This window comes from Cavia porcellus, unplaced genomic scaffold (assembly GCF_034190915.1).
Source record: "Cavia porcellus strain 051 isolate PalLab524CR breed Dunkin Hartley unplaced genomic scaffold, mCavPor4.1 scaffold_38, whole genome shotgun sequence".
Classification (NCBI taxonomy): Eukaryota; Metazoa; Chordata; class Mammalia; order Rodentia; family Caviidae; genus Cavia; species Cavia porcellus.
Window position 1 is genome coordinate 10,136,429 of NW_026947521.1, and position 23,421 is coordinate 10,159,849.

At 57.0% G+C, this 23,421-nt stretch overlaps 1 protein-coding gene and 1 long non-coding RNA gene across 2 annotated transcripts in view; one reads left to right on the forward strand and one right to left on the reverse strand.

The window, feature by feature from the left end:
* Positions 1-6,613, reverse strand: part of LOC134474796 (uncharacterized) — a 22,258-nt gene extending 15,645 nt beyond the window's left edge. The window contains exon 1 of the long non-coding RNA XR_010045641.1: positions 6,417-6,613. This is a non-coding gene — a long non-coding RNA (uncharacterized LOC134474796). The remainder of the gene's footprint in view (positions 1-6,416) is intronic.
* Loxl1 (lysyl oxidase like 1) lies at positions 3,744-22,656 on the forward strand. The gene is made up of 7 exons (XM_003462202.5): positions 3,744-5,214; positions 15,810-15,918; positions 18,226-18,363; positions 18,701-18,857; positions 19,319-19,414; positions 20,966-21,081; positions 22,338-22,656. The coding sequence occupies exons 1-7, from the start codon at positions 4,080-4,082 to the stop codon at positions 22,342-22,344; spliced, it is 1,758 nt and encodes a 585-aa protein (XP_003462250.3). The 5' UTR covers positions 3,744-4,079; the 3' UTR covers positions 22,345-22,656.
* Positions 22,657-23,421: the final 765 nt, after the last annotated feature.

The following is a 23,421-nucleotide window of genomic DNA, read 5'->3' on the forward strand; positions in this document are numbered from 1 at the left end:
AAGAGAAACTGCAAGAGAGCCAAGTGAAAGTTACAGATACAGTGCAAAAACAAAGGTGATAGAAAGGACTACCCTTAGCCTGCCACAGTCTTATTTATCAGAAACAGTGAGTTCCTACCTCAGTTTCCCTGCTAGTTCTGGAGGCCATTATGGAGCCCTAGCCTCAGGGCCTGACACCCTCCTTGATTTTGCAAGGAATACTGTGGCCTCCTTGCTGTCCCTGTATACTGGCTGAGGACCACCCCAGAGCCTGACTGTGGCCTGCAGGCCCTCCCATCCAGCAGCCCCCAGCCACCAACTCTGCAAAGTCCTTTCATCCTCTGGAGTCCTTCCTGCAATACCAACCACCCCAGCCCTGCTAGCTTGGCCCTGGGTGGGGTGCAGTGCAGACAGAGACCATCACTACCTCCCAGGCTCTAGGGAGGAAGCAACCTCCTGCTTTCCCCAACCCTGGTCTTCCAGACCTGGACTGTTTCATCAGAACAGGCCTTTCCAATTTCCTAAGAACCTGGGTGACCCCCAGCTCCTGAATTCCCCTGGGTCCCCTCCATGCCTCACCTCCCCATCTACTCTGACTTCTGAAGGCTCTGACTTCACCTACCCTACTTGCAGTCTTCTCCAGACTTCCAACCCCCTGCTAGGCCCCCTCCATGGCTGCCTTGGCTCTAGGGATTGAACCCCGCCCCCCGACTACTGCTCCAGATGTGGCTGCGGGGAAGGGGTGGGCGCTGGGCCCAGCTGGCAGTGGTCACTTGGTGGTCCCATCCCTGCAGAGTCAGCGCTTTCCATGCCAGCTTGTCCGGCCTCCTCACTCAGCACTTCCTCCAGCCCACTTTCTGGAAGCAGCTGGGTCCACATTGGCCGCTGGCAGGGTTGGGCTTCCATCCCCAAGTCAACACAAATCCCAACAGTGGTGGACTCTGCTGAGGACTCACCCAGGTGCCCCAGCTGGGCCGGCAGTGACCATGGTGTGCACTCAGCCAGAGGCCCCATGGCCCTCCCTCCACCCTTCCCGTCAACCACAGAAACACTGGTCCCAAAGTCCTTCCTGTTCCCCCAACCTCTGCCGGCCAGATCTCCGCACTCGTTTGCTGGTGGCTTTTCCAGAATCTGCAGGTGGATCTCATGATCACAGTAGGCGCATTAAAAATTACTGCAGTGGCTCTGGCAGATAGCTCAGTGGAACAGCACCTGCCTGGCAAGCACAGGGTCCCAAGTTCAATTCCCGGTACCAAAAAAATAAAAAATAAAAGTACTGCAGCATCCACAGCTCTTTCAGTTGTCTTCATCACCAGCCCTCCAAGGGGCCCTTGAGACTAGTTCCTAATACCAGGAGCGGAACCCACAGGCCTGGATCCTAAAGCCATAAGTGCGAGTCCCAGCCTGTAGGGACAGGGCCAAGAGAGGACTTCTGTCTCCCCAGGACAACTCTAGCCCCAGTGAGTCCAGGCTTGCATTTGACCCATGCCCTGCATCCTTTATACCTTGCCCAGGTCACTCTGAGGCCTCCACAAGGCCTCTAAGGGTGCCAGGTGGCAAGACATGCCCTGCATGTGGAGAGGCAGGCACCTAGACAGGAAGCAGAAGGAGGTGGGACTCAGGGAGACAGGAAGGAAGAGGCCTGGCCCTCTCTGCACAAGCTTCACTCTGGCCAAAGAAGGATGAAGACAGGGATGAAGCATGAAGGAAAAGGAGAAGGGAAACATGGGGTACAGGTGCCCTCCAGAGATGAACCCCCTCCCTTAAGCATAAGAGGAAAGGCAGAAAATAGGGGCCACATGTCTGGCACTATGCTGGGTGCTTTTTATAATCCCCTCATTCCAGCCCCAACTCTGCCACAAGAAGGAACAGAGGTGAGACTGGAGGGCTGCGAAGCTTAACAGCTTCTCTGGGGAGTGGCCGAGCCACCAGGCTCCTGGCTCAAGTCACTCCATGGGCCCTGGCTCCAGCCTCCGCAGGGCCGGCTGGCAAGGCCACAGTGCTGGAGGCCCAGCTCCACTCCAAGGAGAGTTTATTCAAACAGAGCCTAGCAGGAAACTTGGCTCTTCTGACTCACTGTGATTCGACCTTATTAAGAAAAAGAAAGAGGAGTCAGAGCCAGCACCGGCTAGGGTTTCACGCCAAGAGCTGGAGCACGCAGAGCAGCTGAGTGTGATGGCCATGCCCTGCCTCTCCACCCCAGAGCCCCAGGAAGCAAGCGCCTGCCCCTTGTCTGGCTCATGGAGAGGGGTCCTCCCTTGGGCTCCTCTACCTCATGCCACCCTCCACCTTCCTCCATTCCCTTGCCCATCCCCTCCCTGCCTGGGGGCACCCTGAGGCCTGTTTCCACTTCTCCTCCTCCTCTCTGCTGCCCATCTGGCTGGCGGGAGGGCCCTACAGGACCCCAGGGATTCCAAGCAGCTGAGGCCAACACTGCAGGGGGCAGCAAGAGGGAGGGAAGGCTTAACCCTGCAGGTTCCAGCCCTGGCCATCGGTGAGCCCACACGCCAGACACTCTTAGCAGGAATCCTGGCCCAGCCCTATACCAGGGAGCTAAAGTGCTGTGTTGAGCGACAGCTGGCCAGGAATGGATTCAAAGCCCCTACCTCTCTCGCTGCATTATGAGCATTTAATACCCAGCATCACCTGAATCCAGCCTCTGTGCTGAAGAACAGTTCAGTGCATGAATAAATGCTGCCTGGCAAGGATGGGGCTCAGAGGGCCCCTTGTCCCCAGTGAGTGACACTCTGGCTGTCTTATCCCAAGGTGGGTTCCAGGAGCTAATGGTGCAGAAGCCTCATACCTTCTTAAGGAGTATAAGAGGAGCAGGCCAGAAAAGGCAGCCTAGGCCCTGCAGCACACCATTTGGAGTATGATTTCTTGGACACCAAATAAGGTCAAATTTCTGGGACCCTTCTTATCGCTCTTGTTTCCAAAGAAAACAGAATTCCCCAAAACAGCTCTTAAGGGACCACATGGGCTAACCCTCCACTTGCATGCAGCCACCAGTTCAGAGAGGGGGAGAGTCCCACCAAAGATCACCAGCGGCTTTCTCAACCACAGTCTTCCTGTGAATCCCTTTTGGCTGTTCTATGCTTGCAGGCCTCTTTGGCTCTCAGAGACAGCTGCTGAGGTGCATTGTACTCACTTATATGTGCATTCCCATGCTACGCCCAGTCCAGGCAGAATCAAGGGATGCAGGACACAAGCCCCACGGGATGTATGAGGAGCTGGTTTCTCCTTTGGGCTCACTGGCTCTGTTCTGTTCTGCCTAGGGACACTCCTCATTCTACAGACACGGAGAATAAGGCCAAAGAGTTAGAGGAAAACTAGTTCCAGCAGCCTAGTACCCCTGCTCAATAACTGCAGGACCTGGTGGAGTCTAGATCTAGGTCGGACTCTGTTCTATATCTGCCCAAGGAGCTCCAACAAAAAGGAGGGTGTCTCTGAGCCTGAGTTTCGCAGAACAAGGGACAGGGGATCCAGGAGTCTAGGAAGGGAAGCCAGCAAGCAAGGTGGAAGACCAGGGATGCCCTGTGTACCACAAAGGAATGGGCAGGCTGGAGTTGACACTGTCCCATTCCACAGGCTGCAATCCCCAGGGCCCCCACCCACTCTGGGCCCCAATCCTTTCCTCCAACGCAGCTCTGCGGCTTGGCTGGGAGCGGTGGACCAGGCCACATAGCTAAAACCCGGCGGGCCATAGGGCCCCGCGGAGGAGGCCCCTGCAGGCAGACGGGCGCCTGAACCTCCCGTCGCCGCTCACAGCCTGTTGCTTATTCATTCAGAGTGGGAACGCGCCAGCCCAGCAGCCGCCAGCGCGGGACTGGCCATGTAAGGCCCCCAGGCGGTCCTGAGCGCCCCTTGACCCACGGAGAGCCTCGCAGCCCGGGCACCACCCCTGCCCTGCCCTGCCCCCTTGGCCTCGAAATGGTGTCATCGGAGGAGCCGTCCCGCTCGGGACCAGGCCAGCATGGACAAAGCTAGAGCTGGGGCAGGCAAGGAACCGTCCTGTCCTCGAGGCCGTGGGAAGAGCACCGCGCACAGGGGCGCACTCCAAAGAGCCTGTCTGTGCCCCAGGCCTCGGCAGAGGGGCCACCATGGCTCTGAGCCGCGCCGGCTGGCGGTTGTGGGCGCTGGTGTGGGGCATGTGGCTGTGTGTCCTGGTGCGCGGGCTGCAGGCTCAGCAGCCCAGGCAGGGTTCAGACCCCAACTCGGACCAGGGGCGCTGGAGACAGCTGATCCAGTGGGAGAACAACGGGCAGGTGTACAGCCTGCTCAACTCGGGCTCCGAGTACGTGCCGGCTGGGCCCCAGAGCGCCCAGAGTAGCTCGCGGGTGCTGCTGGCCGGCGCGCCCCAGGCCCCTGCTCGCCGCAGCCAGGGAGGTCTCCGGCGTCGCCAGGCGCCCTCGCTGCCCTTGCCCGGGCGCGTGGGCTCGGACACCGTGCGTGGCCAAGCGCGACACCCATTCGGCTTCGGTCAGGTGCCGGACAACTGGCGCGAGGTGGCCGTCGGAGATAGCACGGGCATGGCCCGGGCCCGCACCTCCGTCTCTCAGCAACGGCCCGGGGGCTCCGCCTCCTCGGTCTCGGCTTCGGCTTCGGCCTTCGCCACTACTTACCGTCAAGTGCCCTCCTACCCACAGCAGAACCCCTACCCACAGGCGCCCTTTGTCGCCCAGTACGAGAACTACGACCCAGCGGCGCGCACCTACGACCAGGGCTTCGTATACTACCGGGGCGGGAGCTCCGGTGCAGCTGCCGTGGCCTCGGCAGGGGTGCTGTACCCTTTCCAGCCCCGCGTGCGCTACGAGGAGTACGGCGAGGAGCAGCCCGAGTACCCGGCCCAGGGCTTCTACCCAGCCCCCGACCGTCCTTACGTGCCGCAGCCGCAGCCGCAGCCGCAGCCGCAGCCCCCCGACGGCCTGGATCGCCGCTACGCGCACAGCCTGTACAGCGAGGGCGCAGCAGGCGCAGAGCAGGCCTTCCCGGACCTAGCGCCCGACGCCGCGCAGGGCCCGCGCCTCGGCTGGTTTCCACCCTATGGCAACATGCCCCCCGAGGCCTACGCCCCACCGCGTGCGGTAGAACCCCAGCCCCCCTTCCGCGTGCTCGAGCCCCCCTACCTGCCTGTGCGCAACTCAGAGGGGCCCCAGCCCGGGGCCGATCGCAATGGCGCCCAGCAGGGCCGCCTCAGCGTGGGCAGCGTGTACCGACCCAGTCAGAATGGGCGAGGTGAGTACCCACCCCTAGTCACCAGTGAGCCTCACCGGGGCACAAACCTATCCTCCGTCCCACACCTGAGGGTTCCCCGGGGCTGCCGGACAGACCCCCCCCCACACCCCCATCCAGCAGCCCCCATTGTGCCAGGAGTTGGCAGACCTAGCCTCTGAGCCTGACTTGGGTGAGGCAAGGGCTGGAAGGATGAGCCAGACTGGGAGGAGGCACCTTCCAGAGCCGAATGGGTCATCTAGGGACAAAGGGAAGGAGCCCTTTTCCCTGCCTGGCCCTTGCTTTTCCACTTGAGATGCCTCTATACTAGCTCACGTGGTGAGGCCAGAAGCACCAGAACCCCGAATCTGCAGGGTCTGAAAGGACTTAGGGAAGGCTGGGGAGTAGAGGGCAATGGGGAGCCTTGTCCCAAGCAGGACTCTGGACCAGTGAGCCTGAACTCCCGGGGTGGGGGGGGAGGAGGGCATCCAGACCGGGACTGGTGAGCCTAAGGAGGCCCTAGCCTGGGTACTCAATTTAATAGGGGATGCAAAAAGACTCAGCAATTGAGATAAGTAATACCTCAATGCGTTTGAGGGCTGTTGAAATATCTATACGAAGCAAATGCACCAAGGTTTTAAATAGAACCAGTAAGGATGCCATAGCCAGCCTGAGGTAAACTGAAAAACTCAGTGTGGATCCTGGCTTAATTTGAGATTTAGATATTGTTCGTTTCAGGATTTTGGGGGGGATTAACTTTTGTTTTTAACACTATTACTTTTTTTTTTATTGGTACTGGGGATCGAACTCACGACTGCCTGCTTGCAAGGCAGGTACTTATGCCGCTAAGCTAAATCTCCAGCCTCTATACTATTACTTTAAGGACCAGGGATGTCCTTCAGTGGTACAGCCCTTGCTTAACATGTGTGAAGCTCTGGGTTCCATTCTCAGTACCCCTAAAGTAGCATTGAATATTACTTAGCTACCGAATTTTTTTTTGGTGGCCCCTCCCAATGCCTCCTGATGTCACTTACCCTAGTCCTCACCCTAGCACTGTCCCTGGAGAGAGTCCCAGGATAGGCCACTCTCTGTCTTTTCCCAGGGTGATCATGTGGCCTTTTGGGGAAAGGTACAGCTGTCTGCACATGAGAACATGGAGTGTAGAGGGAAGCAGATTTCCTTTGTCAGATGGTAGCCTCCACACACGCCCTCAGAGACCGGCCTACCTTGACAAGGGCTGGACACCCTTGCATCCCCTGGTTGCTTCTCTGCCTGTGGACATCAGCTCCACAGCCCACCCCTTCCCGTCTCTGCTAGCTGCCATGACCGTCTCCATCTGGGGTTCTCTGCTCCCCACCTTGGTTGCTGAGCCAGGCCCATCAGGTGAAGGTTGAGCCTTCAGTGAGCCCCACTAGCCGGTGCCATAGCCTGGCCTCTGTCCATGCAGGGACACTGCTGTTCTCCAGCCAAGATGGCTCAAGGGTGATGCCAAGTCCCACCTCGAGAAGGCAGGAGCTTAGGACAAGTCAGATAGGGACCTTCTATGGTGTCACGAGAAATGTGTCCTTTCTGTCTGGTCACCCTTAGCATCTCACACCATCCTGTCACAGAACACAGGAAAGCAAACTGTGTCTGGCTTTTGCGGCATTTTTTCTTAGAATGCAAGACCTCAGGGTAAGCTCAGCCAGGAGGGCCCCACCCCTGGGCAGAGAAGACCGAGGCCTCAAATGCCACAATGTTGGCACAGCCAGGCCTGAGACCAGGCTTGTGGGCTTGCAGCTAAGGGCTTGTCGAGGGCCAGAGATGGGGCAGAACAAGGCCATGTCAGGAGGAGGAGTGCTGGGAGCTCAGCAGAGCCTCTGCCCACTGCCGCAGTGCCCAGGCCCACAGTTCATTTCAGGTCAGAGCCACTTCACCCCAGCAAGGCAGTGTCCCAGGTGCAAGCTGAGCAGGCCGTCATGCCCCAAGTCCAGGCCTCCCTTGGGGGAGGACAGCTGGGAGGACAGTTCAGCCCTGGCACTGGGCAAGAGGCTCTGGGACTCGGGGAGATTCCACAAAAGGAGGGTCAGTGACCCCATGTCCCCCAGGGAATGGTCATTAGCTCCCCTGAATTGTGGAGAATGGGGTGGGAAAGTGGGGGTCCTGCATAGTTTGGGGCCCACACAGAGGCCTCTGCTTCCTCCCTTCCCTCACCCTGCTCAGCTGGGATGGTAAAAAATCCCAGGGTAGAGATATCCACGCCTTGTTCTTGAGATCAGACCCCCACGCCTGGTGCGGGAGCGCAGGGTGGATTGTCTGAGGCTGACTTCATTGGTCCTGGCCACACACCCAGGGGTCTGAGACCGGCCTGGCAGGCTGCGTGTGGGTGTGGGCATGGCCGCCAGCTCCCAAAGGGCCTTACCCAGCCAGTTCAGCCTCGGCCACCAGCACCCCTTTCCTTCACTTAGGCCCAGAGAGGGTCTCATCCAGTGCCCATTCAGCAGCACGTTCTGGTAGAGGGTGCCCCATGTCCCCTGCTCTGTGCCAGCTCCCCTGGGGTGTGCCCTTTTCTGATGCTCAGCCTCCTCTCCTGCCTCACTCAGCACCTCTTCTCTGCTCCCCTGGGTTTAGTCCTCCCTCTTCACTCTCTTCTATATGCTTGCCAACTGACTCTCCTGCTCAAGAACATTCTGTGGCTCCCCAGGGCCATAAGGACCAGATCTCTAGCCTTCAGCCTAACACTGAGTAGACTTGAGTGTCCACTCTTCCCTTTCCTTTCTCCTCCCTCTCTCAGGTCTCCACCCCCTCCCATGGATGCCCTTCCTGGGCCTGAAATCACATTGCCTTCCCTACATTTAAGGACATTTCTAGGGTTTACTCCTCTCTCTCCAGCCTTAGTGTCCAGCCTCAGGCCAGACCAGGACGTAATCCTGGAGAGCCGGCCTGACCGCAGGTGTCCTCCCACCTTTCCGGCTGCCTGTGCCTCCTGGTCACCTGCCCTTCTGCCTTAGTGTGGCTGCAGGGAGGAACAGAAGCAGGCTCCACCCAGAAGCACACGGACTCAGAACCCTAAGGCAGGGATAGTGGGGACAGCGATGACCTTTGGCTAAGCTTTGAGACTTCCATATACATGTATGCATTCTTCAACTTCACAATCTTCTGATGACAGGAGATTTCAGGCAGAGGGGGTGTCAGGGCCTGCATCAGCTCTGCCTGGGCCTCAGCACCCTCCACATCCAGGGCAAGAATCACATTCCACTGACTTAACACTTTATATATCATCTCCTTGACTCCCAGCCCCAGGCCAGGCACCGCCATTTGTCCCATTCTGTAGATGGATGAGGTCATCATTTGCTGACAGTTAGTAGCAGAACTGAGATTTGAGCCTGCATGGCTTCACATCCTGTGTTCCTCATCTTTTTAGATAGTGGGGGTTGAATCAAAGGCCTTCACTTATCTGCAGCCTTTTTTGTTTCATTTGAGACAAGGTCTTATTTAAGTTGCCCAGGCTGGACTCAAACCTGCAAGATCCTCCTGCCTCAGCTTCCCAGAGTGCTGCGATTACGAGTGTGCACCACCAGACCTGGATCCATTCCTGGTTCTTGGCGGTGATTATTTTAAAATGTTTTCTGTGTTTCATTGCTTCTCCTGGTCATGGAGTCTCTTACCAGTTGGCTTACATCTTCCAGGCACTGGTTGTGACAGGGAGAGGGGACAGGAAGACAGTGGGGGCCAAGAGTCCATCCACAGCATGGTGGTCATTGTCCCGGAGGGCCCCAAAGCATGCATTTAACACACATGCATAGCACGAGCTTCCTAGCACCAGCTGCTGCATCCTTGCAGTGGCCCTATCCCCAGGTCCCTGCATCTCCAGTGAGGAAACTGAGTCCAGAGAGGCCAAGACACTCGTCCTAGAGCCAGCACCACAGCTCAGCACCTTTTTTCCTCCCCCAGGAAAAAAATGATTTCCTCCCTCCAGGCTGAGGAATCTGAGAGGGCCAGATGATGGGCAGTGGAAAGAGAGGGCCTGGTGTCAGGGTAAATAGCAGTGTCCCCAGCAGCCTCGTCCCAGGCAGACTTCCTGTCCCATCTGTCATAGCCACTCCCAGGCTCCTCTTTTTCCCAGCTCCTGATCTGGACCACCCCGGCAGGGAGAGACTGCAGCAGCTGCCAGGGTGGACTGAAGCTACGCTAGGCGTTTTCTTTTCTTTTTCTCCTTTCATCTTCCTGGCAGTGCTGTGAGAATGTCGTCACTCTGATGTGCAGGACACCGAGGCTCAGAGAAGCTAAGGAGCCCACCTAAGGTCCCCGGACCACGGTGGCCAAGTGGAGACCTAGGTGCATTGTTCGCCCCATAGCGGCCCTCACTGTGCTGCCACTCTCCAAAGTCTCTTACATTCTGGGCCACCTGCCAGTGTCCGTGTCACTCTCCTGTCTAAACTTCCAGAAGAATCCCAGAACTTGAACTGCGGTCCCAAATGTGCTGACCCCTGAATCCGGGTCACTGGGCACAGTGGCAGAGCAGGGTGGGAAATCATTAGTGCCTCTGCTGGCACCAGGCTGCCACTGAACTTGGCTCCCCTCCTGCGTCTCTCCTGACCCAGGGCCACCGTTGCAATGTCCTCTGGTTTCCAAAGGGGCACCCCTCCCCCCAGCTCCCAGCTGGTGTCCACCCCATTTCCTTTCCAAGCCCAGAACACATGGAAAACTCCCCAGGGCCATGGCTTCACTGGGCAGGAGAGAACACGAATGGGAGGAGGTGGAAGGTGGCTCAGGCAGCCCACACCTGCTTCCAATTCCTGTGCCCGGCATTCCTGCAGAGCCGAGGGTGGGTGGGCAGACGGCAGCTGTCCCCCTCCCCCGGCTATGACCAGAAAGCCACCTTGCCACAGGCAGCTGGACAGAGAGGACTTTAGGTGTGGAGCCCGGATTCCAGAGTGTCCTTTTCCTCCTTGCTGCTGGACACCCAGAGAACCCGTCATTTCACTGTCACCTGCTAATGGAGAGGGTGGGCATGCCATAGGGACCCGGATGGAAAGTTAAGAACCTGGAAGCCTTTGCTGTCAAACCTTGGGACACACCCTCCCCACTGCTTGGGGTCCAAGTGGAACAGGGTGCTTCCCAAACCTAAGGTGAAGCTTTTTTTTTTCCAAAAAAAGGACTTAATATCAAACTGTAATGTGATACCACAGACGAGTGATACCAGGGCTTCGGTGCAGGCTTTGCTGAGGGTGCCCCCAGCTGGACGCCCCACACCCACCCTGCCCTCAAAAGCTGTGCACCTGGGAGACCCTGCTTGGCAGCTGGGTTCAGGCAAAGGACAGTGCCACCCCCGCCTGCCCTCAGGGATACTCATCCAGCTGAGGCGGCAGATAATACCTCAGGAATAAGTGCAGCCCTTCAGCAAATGTTTCTTGGTGCCCTACTTATGTGCCAGGCAAGAAGGGACGAAATCCTAGTCTCTGCAATTCTCATACTTTCTCATATAACATAAAAAATAGGTAATAACAGAAGCAGGTATGTGGTGTGGGTAAAATAGAGGTAGGTGAGAAGATCAGGAGTTGGGGAAAGGGTCAAGCTGCAGAGGAGACATTGGAGCAAAAATCTGAATAAACTGTTGGTGAACCTTGTCACGGCCTGCTAATCCTTAGGGTTAAGAATTCTGAAAGGCCAGGTTTAGGCCTCAGTTGCTGCCTAAAGGCCCAGGCTTGATTCCATGGGCACTTGGGAGCCACTGAGTGTTCTATTCCAGCTTTGTAGCCATCCCTGCCCACTTGCCAGGGCTGGATTGCCCCTTCCCCAAAGGGCATGTGGTTTCCACAGTCACCTTACCCATCCACTTGACACACAGGTGAGGCTCCTCCGGGCCAGCACTGACAATTTAATGTTCTGATTATTGGCCGATCACTTCCTAGGTCTGAGGGCTGCCGGCTCTGCCCTGGAGGCCCCGTCTGGCTCATCTTTATTCAAGGCCACCCTCCGTCCAGCACTGTGCTTCCCCCCACCTAGGGGCTCCTCTGGAGTCTGGCCACGTGCAAGCCAAAACATCCCGCTCAGCACATATTTCACAACCGGCTGATGGGTTCCTGCTGGACTTTGTTTATCCTCCAGCCCTGGCTCAAGAGATTAGGGCTTTCTCCCATTTTGCTTCTCATTGTCTGCTCTTGGAGTAGGAACTCTGAGGAAGCCAGATTTTAGATAGGAGGTTGATAGAGCCCACAGAACAAGTGAAGCCCCCTGACAGCAAGCAGGTGACAGAAACACGGTCCCCAGGCCCCCCGCCCCCCACAGGAGTGGACAGATTGCTAATGAGCAGGAAGGGCTTTGGACAGAAAGTGGGAGGATTTCCTGACTGCTGAAGTATGAGCTGCAGAGGTCTTCAGAGGTCGAGAGCTCTTAGCCATGGCTGGGGAGTGGATTAAATAGGACTGAAAAAGTATTTTAATCTGCAAGTGTTTGTGGATCCATGCAGCACGTGTTCGAGGGTCACTTAGTCCCACCTTCTCCATTGTTCAGGAAGGGAAACTGAGTCTCAGAAAGGGCAAGGCACTTGCTCCGTGGGGAGATTGGGTTTGCGATGACATGAAGCTGCCCCATAGTGCCAGACCCAGGTGGGCTTATCCGGAGGCAGCACGGGGAATAGGAGGTCCTCTCATTGAGCCTCTGGGCCCTAGATGCCTGCAGAGAAGCCAGAGGGGTGGAGCTAAAATGCAGAGTCCCAGCCTGTCCCCTGGCTCCGAGTCTCTTGCCTCAGGGCCTGAATGTCTCCTACCAGCCCCTCCCAGGCCAGCAGCCTTGGCTTCCACCATCCCTCAGGTCTCTGTCACCCTCTGACTCCCTCCCCACCACATTGGCCAAGGTGGTGAGCAGCCTCCAGCCCCATGGTCCGCAGCTTCCTTCCGGGGAAGTGCTCCCCATGGGGCCATGAGTGGAGTGGAGTGGAATGGAGTGTGGTAGGGGCAGCCAGAAGTGGATGCTGAGGTCTGGAGAGAGCTTTAGTACCCAGGGACACCGAGAAACTTGACAGTAGAGTAAGGGTGTAAGTGTCTGCTTTGAGGGTGCAGGTGGCAGCCACTGATGGTACCTAGGACCAACCCCACTAGCCAGAAGCCAGCCCATCCACCCCACCTTAGGGTTGTTGGACACACACACACACACACACACACACACACACACACACATACACTAGTGATGCTGGCCCTGGGAAGAAGCCAAGGATGGCTGGAGGTGCCCAGAGGTCAGACCAGAACAGGATCTGCATCCTCCTCCAGCTGGTCACTCCCTCTTGGGTGTGGAGCAGGAGTCAGGGGTTCCTCCAAGGAGCCCAGCTGGAGGGGACATGAGGGAGGCACACTGTAGAGTCCTGGGTAGCAGTGACTGCTGTGAACTTCCTTGGAAGGTGTCAGAAGTTTCCATTGACTGAAAAATCAAGAGGCAGAAGCTGCCTAAGGCCATCATTTATAGACTTTAAAAACACACACCCAATCTCAAATGCATTGCAGACTGGAAGAGACACACAGGTGTTTGGGGACATGAGTGAGGGCCAAGGGGGAAGGAAGGCTAAAAGCAGGATGTGAGAGGGGCCTTGCAGAGACTTTCCCTGGGCTGAGAATGTGATTAATTCAGTTCTCTGCATTTATACAAACAGGGGTCTCACCAGAGCTCACTGTCTTAGAGTAGAGGACTGTGTGTGTCTGGGATGTGACCCGGGCTTACCCCAAAGCACACCTATAACTCCTGGTTCCCCCTGGCTCTGTTGAGGAGCTCTCTCCCCTGTGCACACTTTCGGGCTGAAAGCTGATCTCTCATGTTGGCTACCCTGCCTGAGGGCGGGCTGTGCCATAAGAGCCAGCACAGCAGGCAGGACCCCCCCCCCGCCCTGCACCCAGTCCTTTCCAGGCTGCCTTGCTCCCCTTTCAATGTTGCCCCCACACCCCAGCCCTGCAGAGCGGCTGAGCCCACTGCCTGCCTGGCTGTTGACGGAATGTCCCTTGGGAGGGCAGTGAGGAGGCCTGGTTCCTCCCTGGAAAAACATACCATCTCAGGGAGGGGGCCACTGTTCCCGGGGACCTCAGCAGGGGAGCCCGAGGGGGATGGTCTAAACTCTGGGGCAAAGAGGGCCTAAGTGGGGTGGGGCACAGCTGGGGTGGAGTATCAAGAGAGTCCCCAGGAAGCCCTGGTGATGGTCAGAGCATGCAACAAAGAAAATCATAAGTGACTTCATTTAAGGACTAGAGACTAATCCACAGCAGTCCATGAACAGATCAGGGGTTTGTTTCCTGGGGGATAAAGGGGAAGAGTCTCCCTGGGAAGGAGCCTAACAAATGACAGAATGAGTCCCTGGCTTCTTTGATGTGGTCATTACACAGCTGAATTCAGCTGTCAGAAATTCCCAAGCCATGTGCCTGGAATTTGTGCATTTGATTGCATATAGATTATATCTAAAAAAAAAAAAAATGCATTCTTAGAAAAAGAAAGACAGGAGGAGCCCTTGGGAGGAGTCAGGCCCTGGGATTTTCCTCATGTGGCTACTCCACTCATGACCATGGGCCAGTTCACTGCCTTCTCTGAGCCTGTTTCCTACACACTTCCAAAGGCATTGTGTGCTCTGGTAACTCAGGGGACAGGTGTAGAGCACACTTAGTCACATGTTCAGTGCATCACCTGCAGGCCAGGTCTAGGGACAGTGAGATTGAGATTCAGAGTTGCTGCTAGGTATCGGGTCTCAGTCTGTGACCCACAGTCAGGCCTTGGTGTGGAACTGTGGTTAGGGCTCCATCAAAAACTCAGAGTGGAGTGCCTGGCTCCGAATGCCTTGGCCTCTCGCACTGGCTCTCCCAGCTTTTCGCTCTGCACAGCCAGCTCATGACGGCCTGCAGAGGAGGGGTCAGGCCGGCAGAGCTCTCTGGACCATCTGTGCAGACTTTATTAAAAGAGACTGGGCTGGGATGGGGGCGGCAGACTGTCTGGGGCTGAAGGTTGGGTCCTGTGAGGCCTTGGCCCAGCTGCCCCAGCCCTGCCTGTGAGGTGCGGGACCCTGGATGGTGGGAAGGGACTGACCGCTCCTCTGCCTACTCTGAGGCTTCCAGGAACCGGAGGGTGAGGACCAGCTCCCAGCTGGTTTGAGGCCCAGGGGTCCCTTGGGAAATGACGGCAAACATTCCAGGGGGTGCGAGTAATAGGGCAGAGGCTGGCCAAGATGTCCCCCACTAGCCAGAAGCCACCTCATCCTCACCCACCCTGCACTCCGTACTTCCTCTCCATTCCAACTAGGTGAAGTCACTCTGGCTGCCTGGACCAGGCTCCCCTGGGAGGCTGGGCCCCAGGGAGGGAACCCAGGGTATGTGTGTGTGCGAGTGCTGCAGACACCTTGGCAGAGGCTCAGCCACCAGATGCCCCCCACCAGTCTTCTGCCTGGAGGTGGGAGCTAAAAGCCCCTCCATGGGACTCCAGTTCCCACCATGCCTGCCTCTTCCCCTTACCATCCCAAGAGCAGAGCAGGGGCTGGAAAGGAGCTGGGTGGAGCTTCCAGCCACATTTCATCATTTACCTCCCAGGAGCCTGAGCCTGGGGACAAGAGGGGAGGCTAAAGTCCCAGGCCCATTCCAAGCTGGTGGCCAATCTGTGATGGAGCACAGAGTGCTGGGGTGCCCAATCTGCCTCTCACCCATCTGTGCCCCTTACAACAACTTTGGGGTTGTTCTTTTCCCATTCCATTGTGGGATCGGGTCTGGCACCCGAGTTTAGTTTCTGCTTATTCCTAATAATCCTGTGGGGCCTCATGCAGCCTGGCCAGGGGGTGGAGGAGCTGAGGCAGGAAACAGAGCCAGGGGGTAGAAGGGGGCTGAGGCAGAAAGCATGGCCCCTGGCTCTGGTTTGGGCTGGGTTCAAGAGCTCACAGTGCTGGAATAGTCTCTCTCTCCATCCTCCCCTGGGCTCTGCAGGGTAAGAAGCAGCGTCCTCCCCATGTTGGGCACGGAGGCTGCAGACTCAGAGGGGGACCAGATCCTGGGGTGATGGCCAGAAGTAATGAGGTGATAGTTGGGGAGGAGGAGCTGTGCCAGGAGGAAGCACCCTAGGCAGTGCAGGCTGGTAGCTGGTGGGCAGCTTCCTCAAGGGAAGTGCTCTGTACCCAACCCACCCACCTCCTGCCCACTGGCATCCATCTGGCCCTGCCCTGTATCTTCCCCCACTCTGGGTCAGAAACCCAGGGTTGCCCTGGTAGTTCATGAAGAAGGCTGGAGTCAGCTTTATAGCTCAGGGGCTTAGCACCTGACTGGCAAGTGCAAGGTCCAGAGTTTGATTCCCGTTACTTCCATACAAAACAAGGCTGGCCACCAAGGCTGAGGGGTGATCCTGGGAGTAAGTGGCTGTCAAGAGACTGCTTCCTTGCTTTTTTGACCCCTGGCCTTCATTCACGCCATGCCATCTCCCTGCCAAGAACATTTACCCTCTTCAGCTCTCCAAAGACCACCCTGTCTCAGTAGTCCCCACCCCAAGGACTTTCTGCCTGACTCCTCTGACCTCAGTTCAGAGCCTGGGATCCCCTCACCAAGGAGCATTGGTGGGGATCCCTGGATATTAGCACTGACATCTTGAGCCTCCCATGCTTTCCCTGCTTCTTCCACTGCCCCCTTCAGGTCTCCCTGACTTGGTCCCAGACCCCAACTACGTGCAGGCGTCCACGTATGTGCAAAGAGCCCACCTGTACTCGCTGCGTTGTGCTGCCGAGGAGAAGTGCCTGGCCAGGTAAGGAGCTTGGGGCGGAGCCAGAGCACAGTGACTGTCCCCCACAGCCATCCAGCCCAGTGCTCAGCCAGCCAGGCTGCCTGCAAGTGGCCAAGCCTTTCAGGGCTCTGCCTGCCTCACTTGCCCCAAGAAGCCAGGAGGGGAAAGGATGGAATGACAGCCACCACATCTGTGCTATGCAAGAACTTGACTTTAATCTGCACACCAGCCCAGATGGAAATGTGTTCCCTGTCAGGAAACTGAGGCACTCTGAGAGAATGAAGACATTTCCCATCTGAGCTGTCCAATGAGGACTAAAATTTCCATGCCCAGGGCCCAGAAGGTCCTGTGGAGTGGACAGGCCTGCAGGAGGAGCATAATTGTGGGTTTTGCTGGTCCAGGCTGTCCCTACCTGGTCTCAACAGAGACCTCAGTTACAGGTTATGCTGAAGATCGGTCAAAGAGGCCAGTTCATAGGAGCCCAGGCATCGAGTGTAGACAGTCGTTCCCGGAGGCTTGGAGTCATACAGAACTTGCCTCAGAATTGTGTGTGCATGCCGAGGACATAGTCCCAAAAGGACTAGGTAAAATGGCACCAGTCTGCTGCATTCATGGAGTGCCTGTGTTTCTTCATGACATATCTATATCTATATCTGACCTCTCTTTAGACCCTTATTTTTTGTCTGGAGAACTATTAGGACTCTTAGCATTTCTCATTTCTAGAACTGAGAGTCCAAAGCCATTCAGAGTAGCTGACCACAAAATGACAGGAGAAAGAGCTGGTACCAAAATGTGATTCAGCTCATTGCTTTTTTCATCGAGGAAGTCTGTGGCTGGCTGGCTGGTGGCTGGATGAATGGATGGATGGATGGATGGATGGATGGATGGATGGATGGATGTTCATTGGGTCAGTCAGACCATTGAATCAGTGACTGATGGTATGATAGATTTGTATTCTGCTGCAAGTTCCTTAATCTCATCACAGATTGGCCACAAGCATTGTGCAAACTAGTCCTGGCCCAGGATTAGTGCCACTGACTGGCCTGCCCCCTTGGGTCTTGTGTCCTGTTTGTTGTCGTCCTTGGGTAAACAGCACATTCTTCTGGCTGACTTTTCTCCACACTGCGACACACACACAGAGTCTCAATGGCAGTCTGTCTGACCAAGGGCAGATTGTCATTGACTTCACGGCATCCAGGTGCCCAGACCTGAGCTCCCAGCAGAGGAAGAGGAGGATCTCCCCGTCTGGTGGAGCAGGGGGCCCTTGCTCGTGCAGCAGCGGCAGGACCGAGCCTACTATCCCTGCAGAGCTTCAGGGCTGGAGGACTCCAAGCCTCCCCCAGTGTGGGCCGCAGCCTGGGTAGAACCCAGGGCGGAGGAGGGATGTGCTCCAAGTCTCACCATGACTTGTGGCCAAGCTGGGCCTCAGACCCAGACCCTGCTGGTTTCCCACGGTGTGCTGAGCTGAGCAGCAGGGCAGGGTTTACCCGAAAAGAGGAAAGGAGGATGTTTTGTTTCAACCCAGACGCAGACAGATTCCAAGCCGCCTCCCCTAGACAACGCTTTGGGCCTTAAGTCCTGGCAGACGGGAGTCACAGCCGCCTGCTCCAGACAGACTCTCGGGGAGAGCTGATCCCACAGCTGGCCACTGCTTGCCTCTGGCCTTGCAAGGCAGACCTCAGTGGGAGGCAGGGAAGAGCCCCGGGGCCGCCAGGACAGCTGTCAGCAGTCAGCAGGAGGAGGAGCCATAACCTGCCATCCTGTCCCCGCCGCCGCCCCTGTGTGCACACACGCAAGCATGTTCATGTGCACACGTGTTGTCTCTCTGCTGCTTTTCTTTGGTTTCTTGCCCTGCAAGGCCTGCCTCAGTAGGGCACTGGGGCAGCTAGAGAGCTGTATTCAGGCTGTGCACAGCAGACTTGTGCTCCCTGAAGACAGAGCAGCTTGCTGGCCCTGAGTCTGCACCAGCAGAAGGAGGTGGCCTGGTTACCCTTGAGCCAGCACAGGGCATGTGCGGCACCTGAGTGGGCTGCAAGCAGCGCTCGGAGAGCTCCCAGGCAGGTAGGCAGGACTTCCAAGCAGGGCAGTCAGGGCAGACTTCCTGGAGGCAGGGCGAGTTAGGTCTCTGAGGCTCAGTGAGCTTTGCACTTCCGGGTCAAACCAACAACGTGGGCCCACAGAGACCCTGGAAAGAGGGAGCTCTGCCAGGCAAATGGACTTTGGGTCAATGCCAGGGTCTTTGGGGCAGGAGGGAGCTGGGGGCGCCAGTGGCCAAGGGCAGTGTCCCTGTACCCCAGTCCCATTGCAGTCTCTCCCATGTCCCCACAGCACAGCCTACGCCCCTGAGGCCACTGACTATGACCTGCGAGTGCTGCTGCGTTTCCCCCAGCGTGTGAAGAACCAGGGCACAGCGGACTTCCTCCCCAACAGGCCTCGGCACACATGGGAGTGGCACAGCTGCCATCAGTGAGTGCCTGCTACCCCAGCCCCTCCTTGTGCCCCCCTATCCACACCCTGCCCTGGGAGAAGCAGGTGATGACCAGGGCCCCAGGGGACGCTGGCTGCAAGGATACTCAGACCCTAGTGAGGGATGGAAATGCTTAGAATTCAGAACAGCTGAGAGCCAATAAAGGAAGTGAGGAAGTCTCCTCAGAGTGACTTGGTGAGGTATCGGACACCAGAGATGCCACCCCAAGAGGCTCAGAATCCAGCCTGGTCAGAGGCAGCATCCTGGCCCATCCACAGGGCAACAGGATGGGGGCCCAGGGAACACCGGGTCCTCCTCTACCTTCCACCCCTCCAGACATTACCACAGCATGGATGAGTTCAGCCACTATGACCTCCTGGACGCGGCTACGGGCAAGAAAGTGGCGGAGGGCCACAAGGCCAGCTTCTGCCTGGAGGACAGCACCTGTGACTTCGGGAACCTCAAGCGCTACGCGTGCACCTCTCACACACAGGTTGGGCTGAGCATTGGGTATGGGGTGCAGGTTATGGGGAGGGTCTTCTGTCCTGGGGCTATCAAGGGCCCTGCAGGAACTGCAACCCTTGCCCAGTCCCCTCCCTGTCCCTTTTTCCCAGGGGTTTCATCTCCTTGAGAGTAAAGGTCACTGCCCATCTGGATATCATGAAGCCCACCAGCTGGTTGTCACCCTGTCCCTCTCCTATCAGTTCATCCGCACAGCTGGACTGTCTCTCTGTTGTGCCTATCTTTCCATCCATCCCTCAGCCTCCCACCATCCCTTCCTCCGCCTTCTGTCTTCCCTCCATCTGTCTGTCCACGGGTCTCCGGAAGGGGCAGTACCGCACTGGCTGGGCTCTGGGGAGACGTGTGGAGGAAAAGTTTCCCCAGCCTGCTGAAAGGGAATGGTGGCCTCCAGGAACCAGCACCACCCCAGCTCCCCCTTCTCCCTTGTCTCAGGGCCTGAGTCCTGGCTGCTATGACACGTACAACGCAGACATCGACTGCCAGTGGATTGACATAACCGATGTGCAGCCCGGGAACTACATCCTCAAGGTGGGGCTTGCGGTGTGCACACCGGTGACCCCACTGCCAGGAGCTGGGTGTGTTCCCACTTCCCCACCTGTCCATCTGATGGCACAAATCTGAAGGAAGACCCCAGTGGTCCTTCCCTTGAGCTGCGGGGCCATCTTTTCTGTGGCCAAGGCAGGCTCTGTGCTACCCTGAGGGAGAGAGCAGAGAGACCTCTGCCCCGCCATGGGGCCCCTGCAGCCCAGAATCTCTCACAGGGTGGTCCCCTCTTGCCCAGTGGCATGATGTGATCCTACTCCATCACCCTTGTACTTTGTGGGGGGCAGGCAGAAAAGCTTAATATATGGGGGGACACCATCATGGCTTTCTCTGTGTGGGAACAAAGTGAGGGTGGGGATCCCTCTGCAGGTTCCCTGGACCTGTGAAGCTCAGGGCAGGTGACTATCCCTGCAGGAAGATGGGCTGGCAGGAAGGCTGCTTTCAGGAGCCAAAGGAACTCCCTGTGGCCCTATCCTGAGGCCCTCTCTCTGGCTCCGTACCCCTCACCTCCCTGGGCCCAAGATGTCAGGTGTGTTCTCTTCTGTCCATTGTTCAGCCACTCATCAAATATGAGCAATGAAAGCTTCTGTAAGGTCTAGGCTTCAGGAATGCAGGCCACATAAGAATGTACAGCTCAGGGCTGGGGATTTAGCTCAGCGGCATAAGTGCCTGCCTTGCAAGCAGGCAGTTGTGAGTTCGATCCCTGGTACCGATAAAAAGGAAAAAGATTTAAAAAAAAAAAAAAGAATGTACGGCTCCCGACCATAGGGAGCATACTTTTATTATTGCTTCGGTACTAGAGGTTGAGGCCTGGTCTCACTGAATTACAACTAGAGCCTTTTCTTTTTCTTTTTTCTTTTTTAAAGACAGGGCCTTGCTAAATTGCCCAAGCTGGACTCAAACTTTTGATCTTCCTGCTTCAGCCTCCCAGAGTGCTGGGATTACAGGCCTGTGCCACCTGGCCTACCTAGTATGGCCTCTGTTCCCAACTGCTCTGCAAATAATGCTGGTCCCATTCTAATGAATCTAACCTTGTCAGCACGCTCTCCCCGTAGCTCCTTTTTAGACAGAGTCTGGGTCACGCCTGGGTCATCATCTCAGCAACTGTTGCGTGCCTTGGGTTCCAGGGCAGAAGCTGCCACCTGGCATCAAGCCAGCCCTCCATGGGTCACCTGGACAGGGCTGCACTGGGCAGCCACAAGCCCTGGAGGTACATAGAGGAGGCTTGACTCTCACTTAGTCCCTCACTTCCTCTCTCTTAGGCAGGATCTGACCTCCCTGACCCCGAATGCCCTGTGCAGGGTCACCAGGCATGGGTTCCACAGCTGCAGAATCTTCTGCTTTGCAATAACGGGGACCAGATGACGTTTTCACCACTGCCCCTTTGCTCTCTGCCCATCTCCCCATGTGTGTCTCTCTTGGTCTCTGATATTTCTGTGTCAGTCAGTCTGTCTGTCTGTCTGTCTCTTCACCCTTTCCCTGGTGACCAGGCAAAGCTCAGCCTCCCTGATTGTCACCCCTCTGTCCTTTCCTCAGGTGCACGTGAACCCCAAGTACATCGTCTTGGAGTCTGACTTCACCAATAATGTGGTGAGGTGCAACATCCACTACACAGGTCGCTACGTTTCCACCACAAACTGCAAAATTGTCCAGTACGTGTGTGCACCCTGCTCTTCCCGTGTCCACCCCCCTCCCCCGGAACATGTGAGGCACTGTGCTCTGGGTCACCCTAGTGGCCAGACACAGCTGTTCCTGGGCCTGGTAGCAAGAATCTGGTCCAGACTGAGCCCAGTGTGCATAGTGGGGCTCAGGAAGGGGCTCAGTGTGGGACCAGGACCGGGGCTTAGAGTCAGCGCTTTCGTGCTTAGCCTGTACTGCTAACCTGTTCGGAACCCCCAGCAACACATGAACACATGTACACACGCACCCGTCCCTTACTGCAGCAGCCAGTTCAGTAGAGATCAGGGTCCTTATAAGCAGGGTCTGGGCCTGAGGTACAGGAACACAAAGGGCACTGGAAATGACTGACACCTGCCCAGCCCTGGAAGGGCGGCTGCTCTAGAGCCTGGGTTCCAGCACCTTCAGGCTCACCAAGGCCTCTCTCAATGAGCCATTCAACCTTCCCTGCAAGGTTCCTGGGAAGCAAGTCTAGGAGAGGGTGAGAGAGGGGAGGAGCGCGGAGAGGAGGGAGGGGAACAGCGGAGGGGCATGCAGGACACAGAAGACTACTGATGTGGGGGAAGTGGGTTCCCTTATCCCTCTCCAGCTCCCACGTGCTGCTGCCAAGGGGCATGAGGACAGCACCCTTGTCCCAGCAGCACCCTGGGCATCGTGAGGACTGCAGGGAGGGCAATTAGAGAGGCAGCCACCTCCCTCCCACTCTCATGGGCCTTCAGGCCACGGAGGAAGCCAAACCTTTCCTCCGAGAGCTCTTTACATAAGTGCTCAGAGAGACCCAGTCTTATTAGAGCAGCCCCGTGATCCTGACCGCAGGTGGGCGGCCGGGCCAGCGCACACAGGAAGCTGGACAGAGCATTCCCAGAAAGGCCATAGGACTGACGCCTGTGGGTTTCCATCGTGTTCCTGAAGAGGAAAAAAGAGGCTTAAGGAAGAAAAAAAAACCGAGTTAGAAAAAACAAGCCGGAAAGTATTTCCAGACAGTAGCAGCTCTGCTAACGGTCTAGGAAACAAATCCAGGATTTGGGGCGCAGGGGTGGGGGTGAGCTGAGATTGTGCCCGGGCGGGTGGGGGTCCATGGAGCCCTACCTTTGGAAGCTGGCCAAGGACTCAACCCAAATTCCTGCGGGACACAGGCCTGTATCTGCCCTCTATGAGTGTTCCTGGCAGGAAAGGCCATGGGGACCCCGACTCGAGCCACCGCTGACCTGCTTTTCCCTTCTTTCTTTAGATCCTGATCTCTGGGAGGGACACACAGCCAATCTCTCTCCTTCCCAGGAGGCCCTGCTCCCCAGGCAGCCTCCTGCCCAGGAGCCAAACCCCACAACCCACAAGCCGGGGCGCCCGGACACCAGGGGCGTCCTCCCTGCCGGCCTCAGGGAGCGAATGTGGGCCGACACGACAGGGATTCCGGACTCCAGGCCCCATCCTGTACCTAATTTTTCTCTCCAGCATCATCTGAGTGGTTGTTGGTTTTTATTTTTTATATTTTGGCCATCACACAGAGCAAGATTGCCTAGCTCTTGGCTGAATAAAACCAAGTTTTTCTACTCTGGGGCTCTGTATGTGGCCTTTTGACAGGGCTGCCATGGCTGAGCTGGCCTCTGGGAACATTCTTGGGCTTCGGCTTTCCCCACGGAGATTTGGAAAGGGCAGCCGCCAGCCTGGGGGTTGTACACCAGTGTGGAAGGCATCAAGGCCTTTATGGGGTTTAGCTCAAGGCCAGTCCGACTCCCTGGAAGAGGCCCTTTCCCTAGCTGCACACCCTGACTCCCACCCGTTGTCCCCTCTCTTTTCAGCCTACAGCCTCCTGCTCCCACCAGCCACGTCCTTGGGTGATGTCACCACGCTGCTCACTCAGCAGCCACTTGCCCTACAACCCCTACCCTTGCCACTCCTAAATGTCAGGTGCAGAACTGGGCACACAAAAGCCAGCTCCTGCCCTGAGGGCTCACAGAGCCACTCAGGGACAGGGCTGGACAGTGTGGCTCCCCGGAAGCAAGAGAGAAGTGTATCCTTGGCTAAGGGGACAGATGGCACTGAGTGTCATGGGCCCGGAGTGAATGGAGGAAGAACTGTGGGGTCCCCATCCCCTTCCTGCTCCGCTGTGACATCCCGGAGGTCCTGGACACAGGGCCAGGCCAGGAAAAAGTGGAAGGAGGGTCCTGCCCCTCTTGCTTCTCCTGCACCTGCCCCCGGGATTCCTGGCACCCCCACCCCCATCAGCTTCCTTCCTTCCCCTGAGATGGACTCAGTTCTAGGACCAGAACTCGGGACCAGGCCAGTCCCCCTGGCTGTGCACTTTGGGTCAGGCA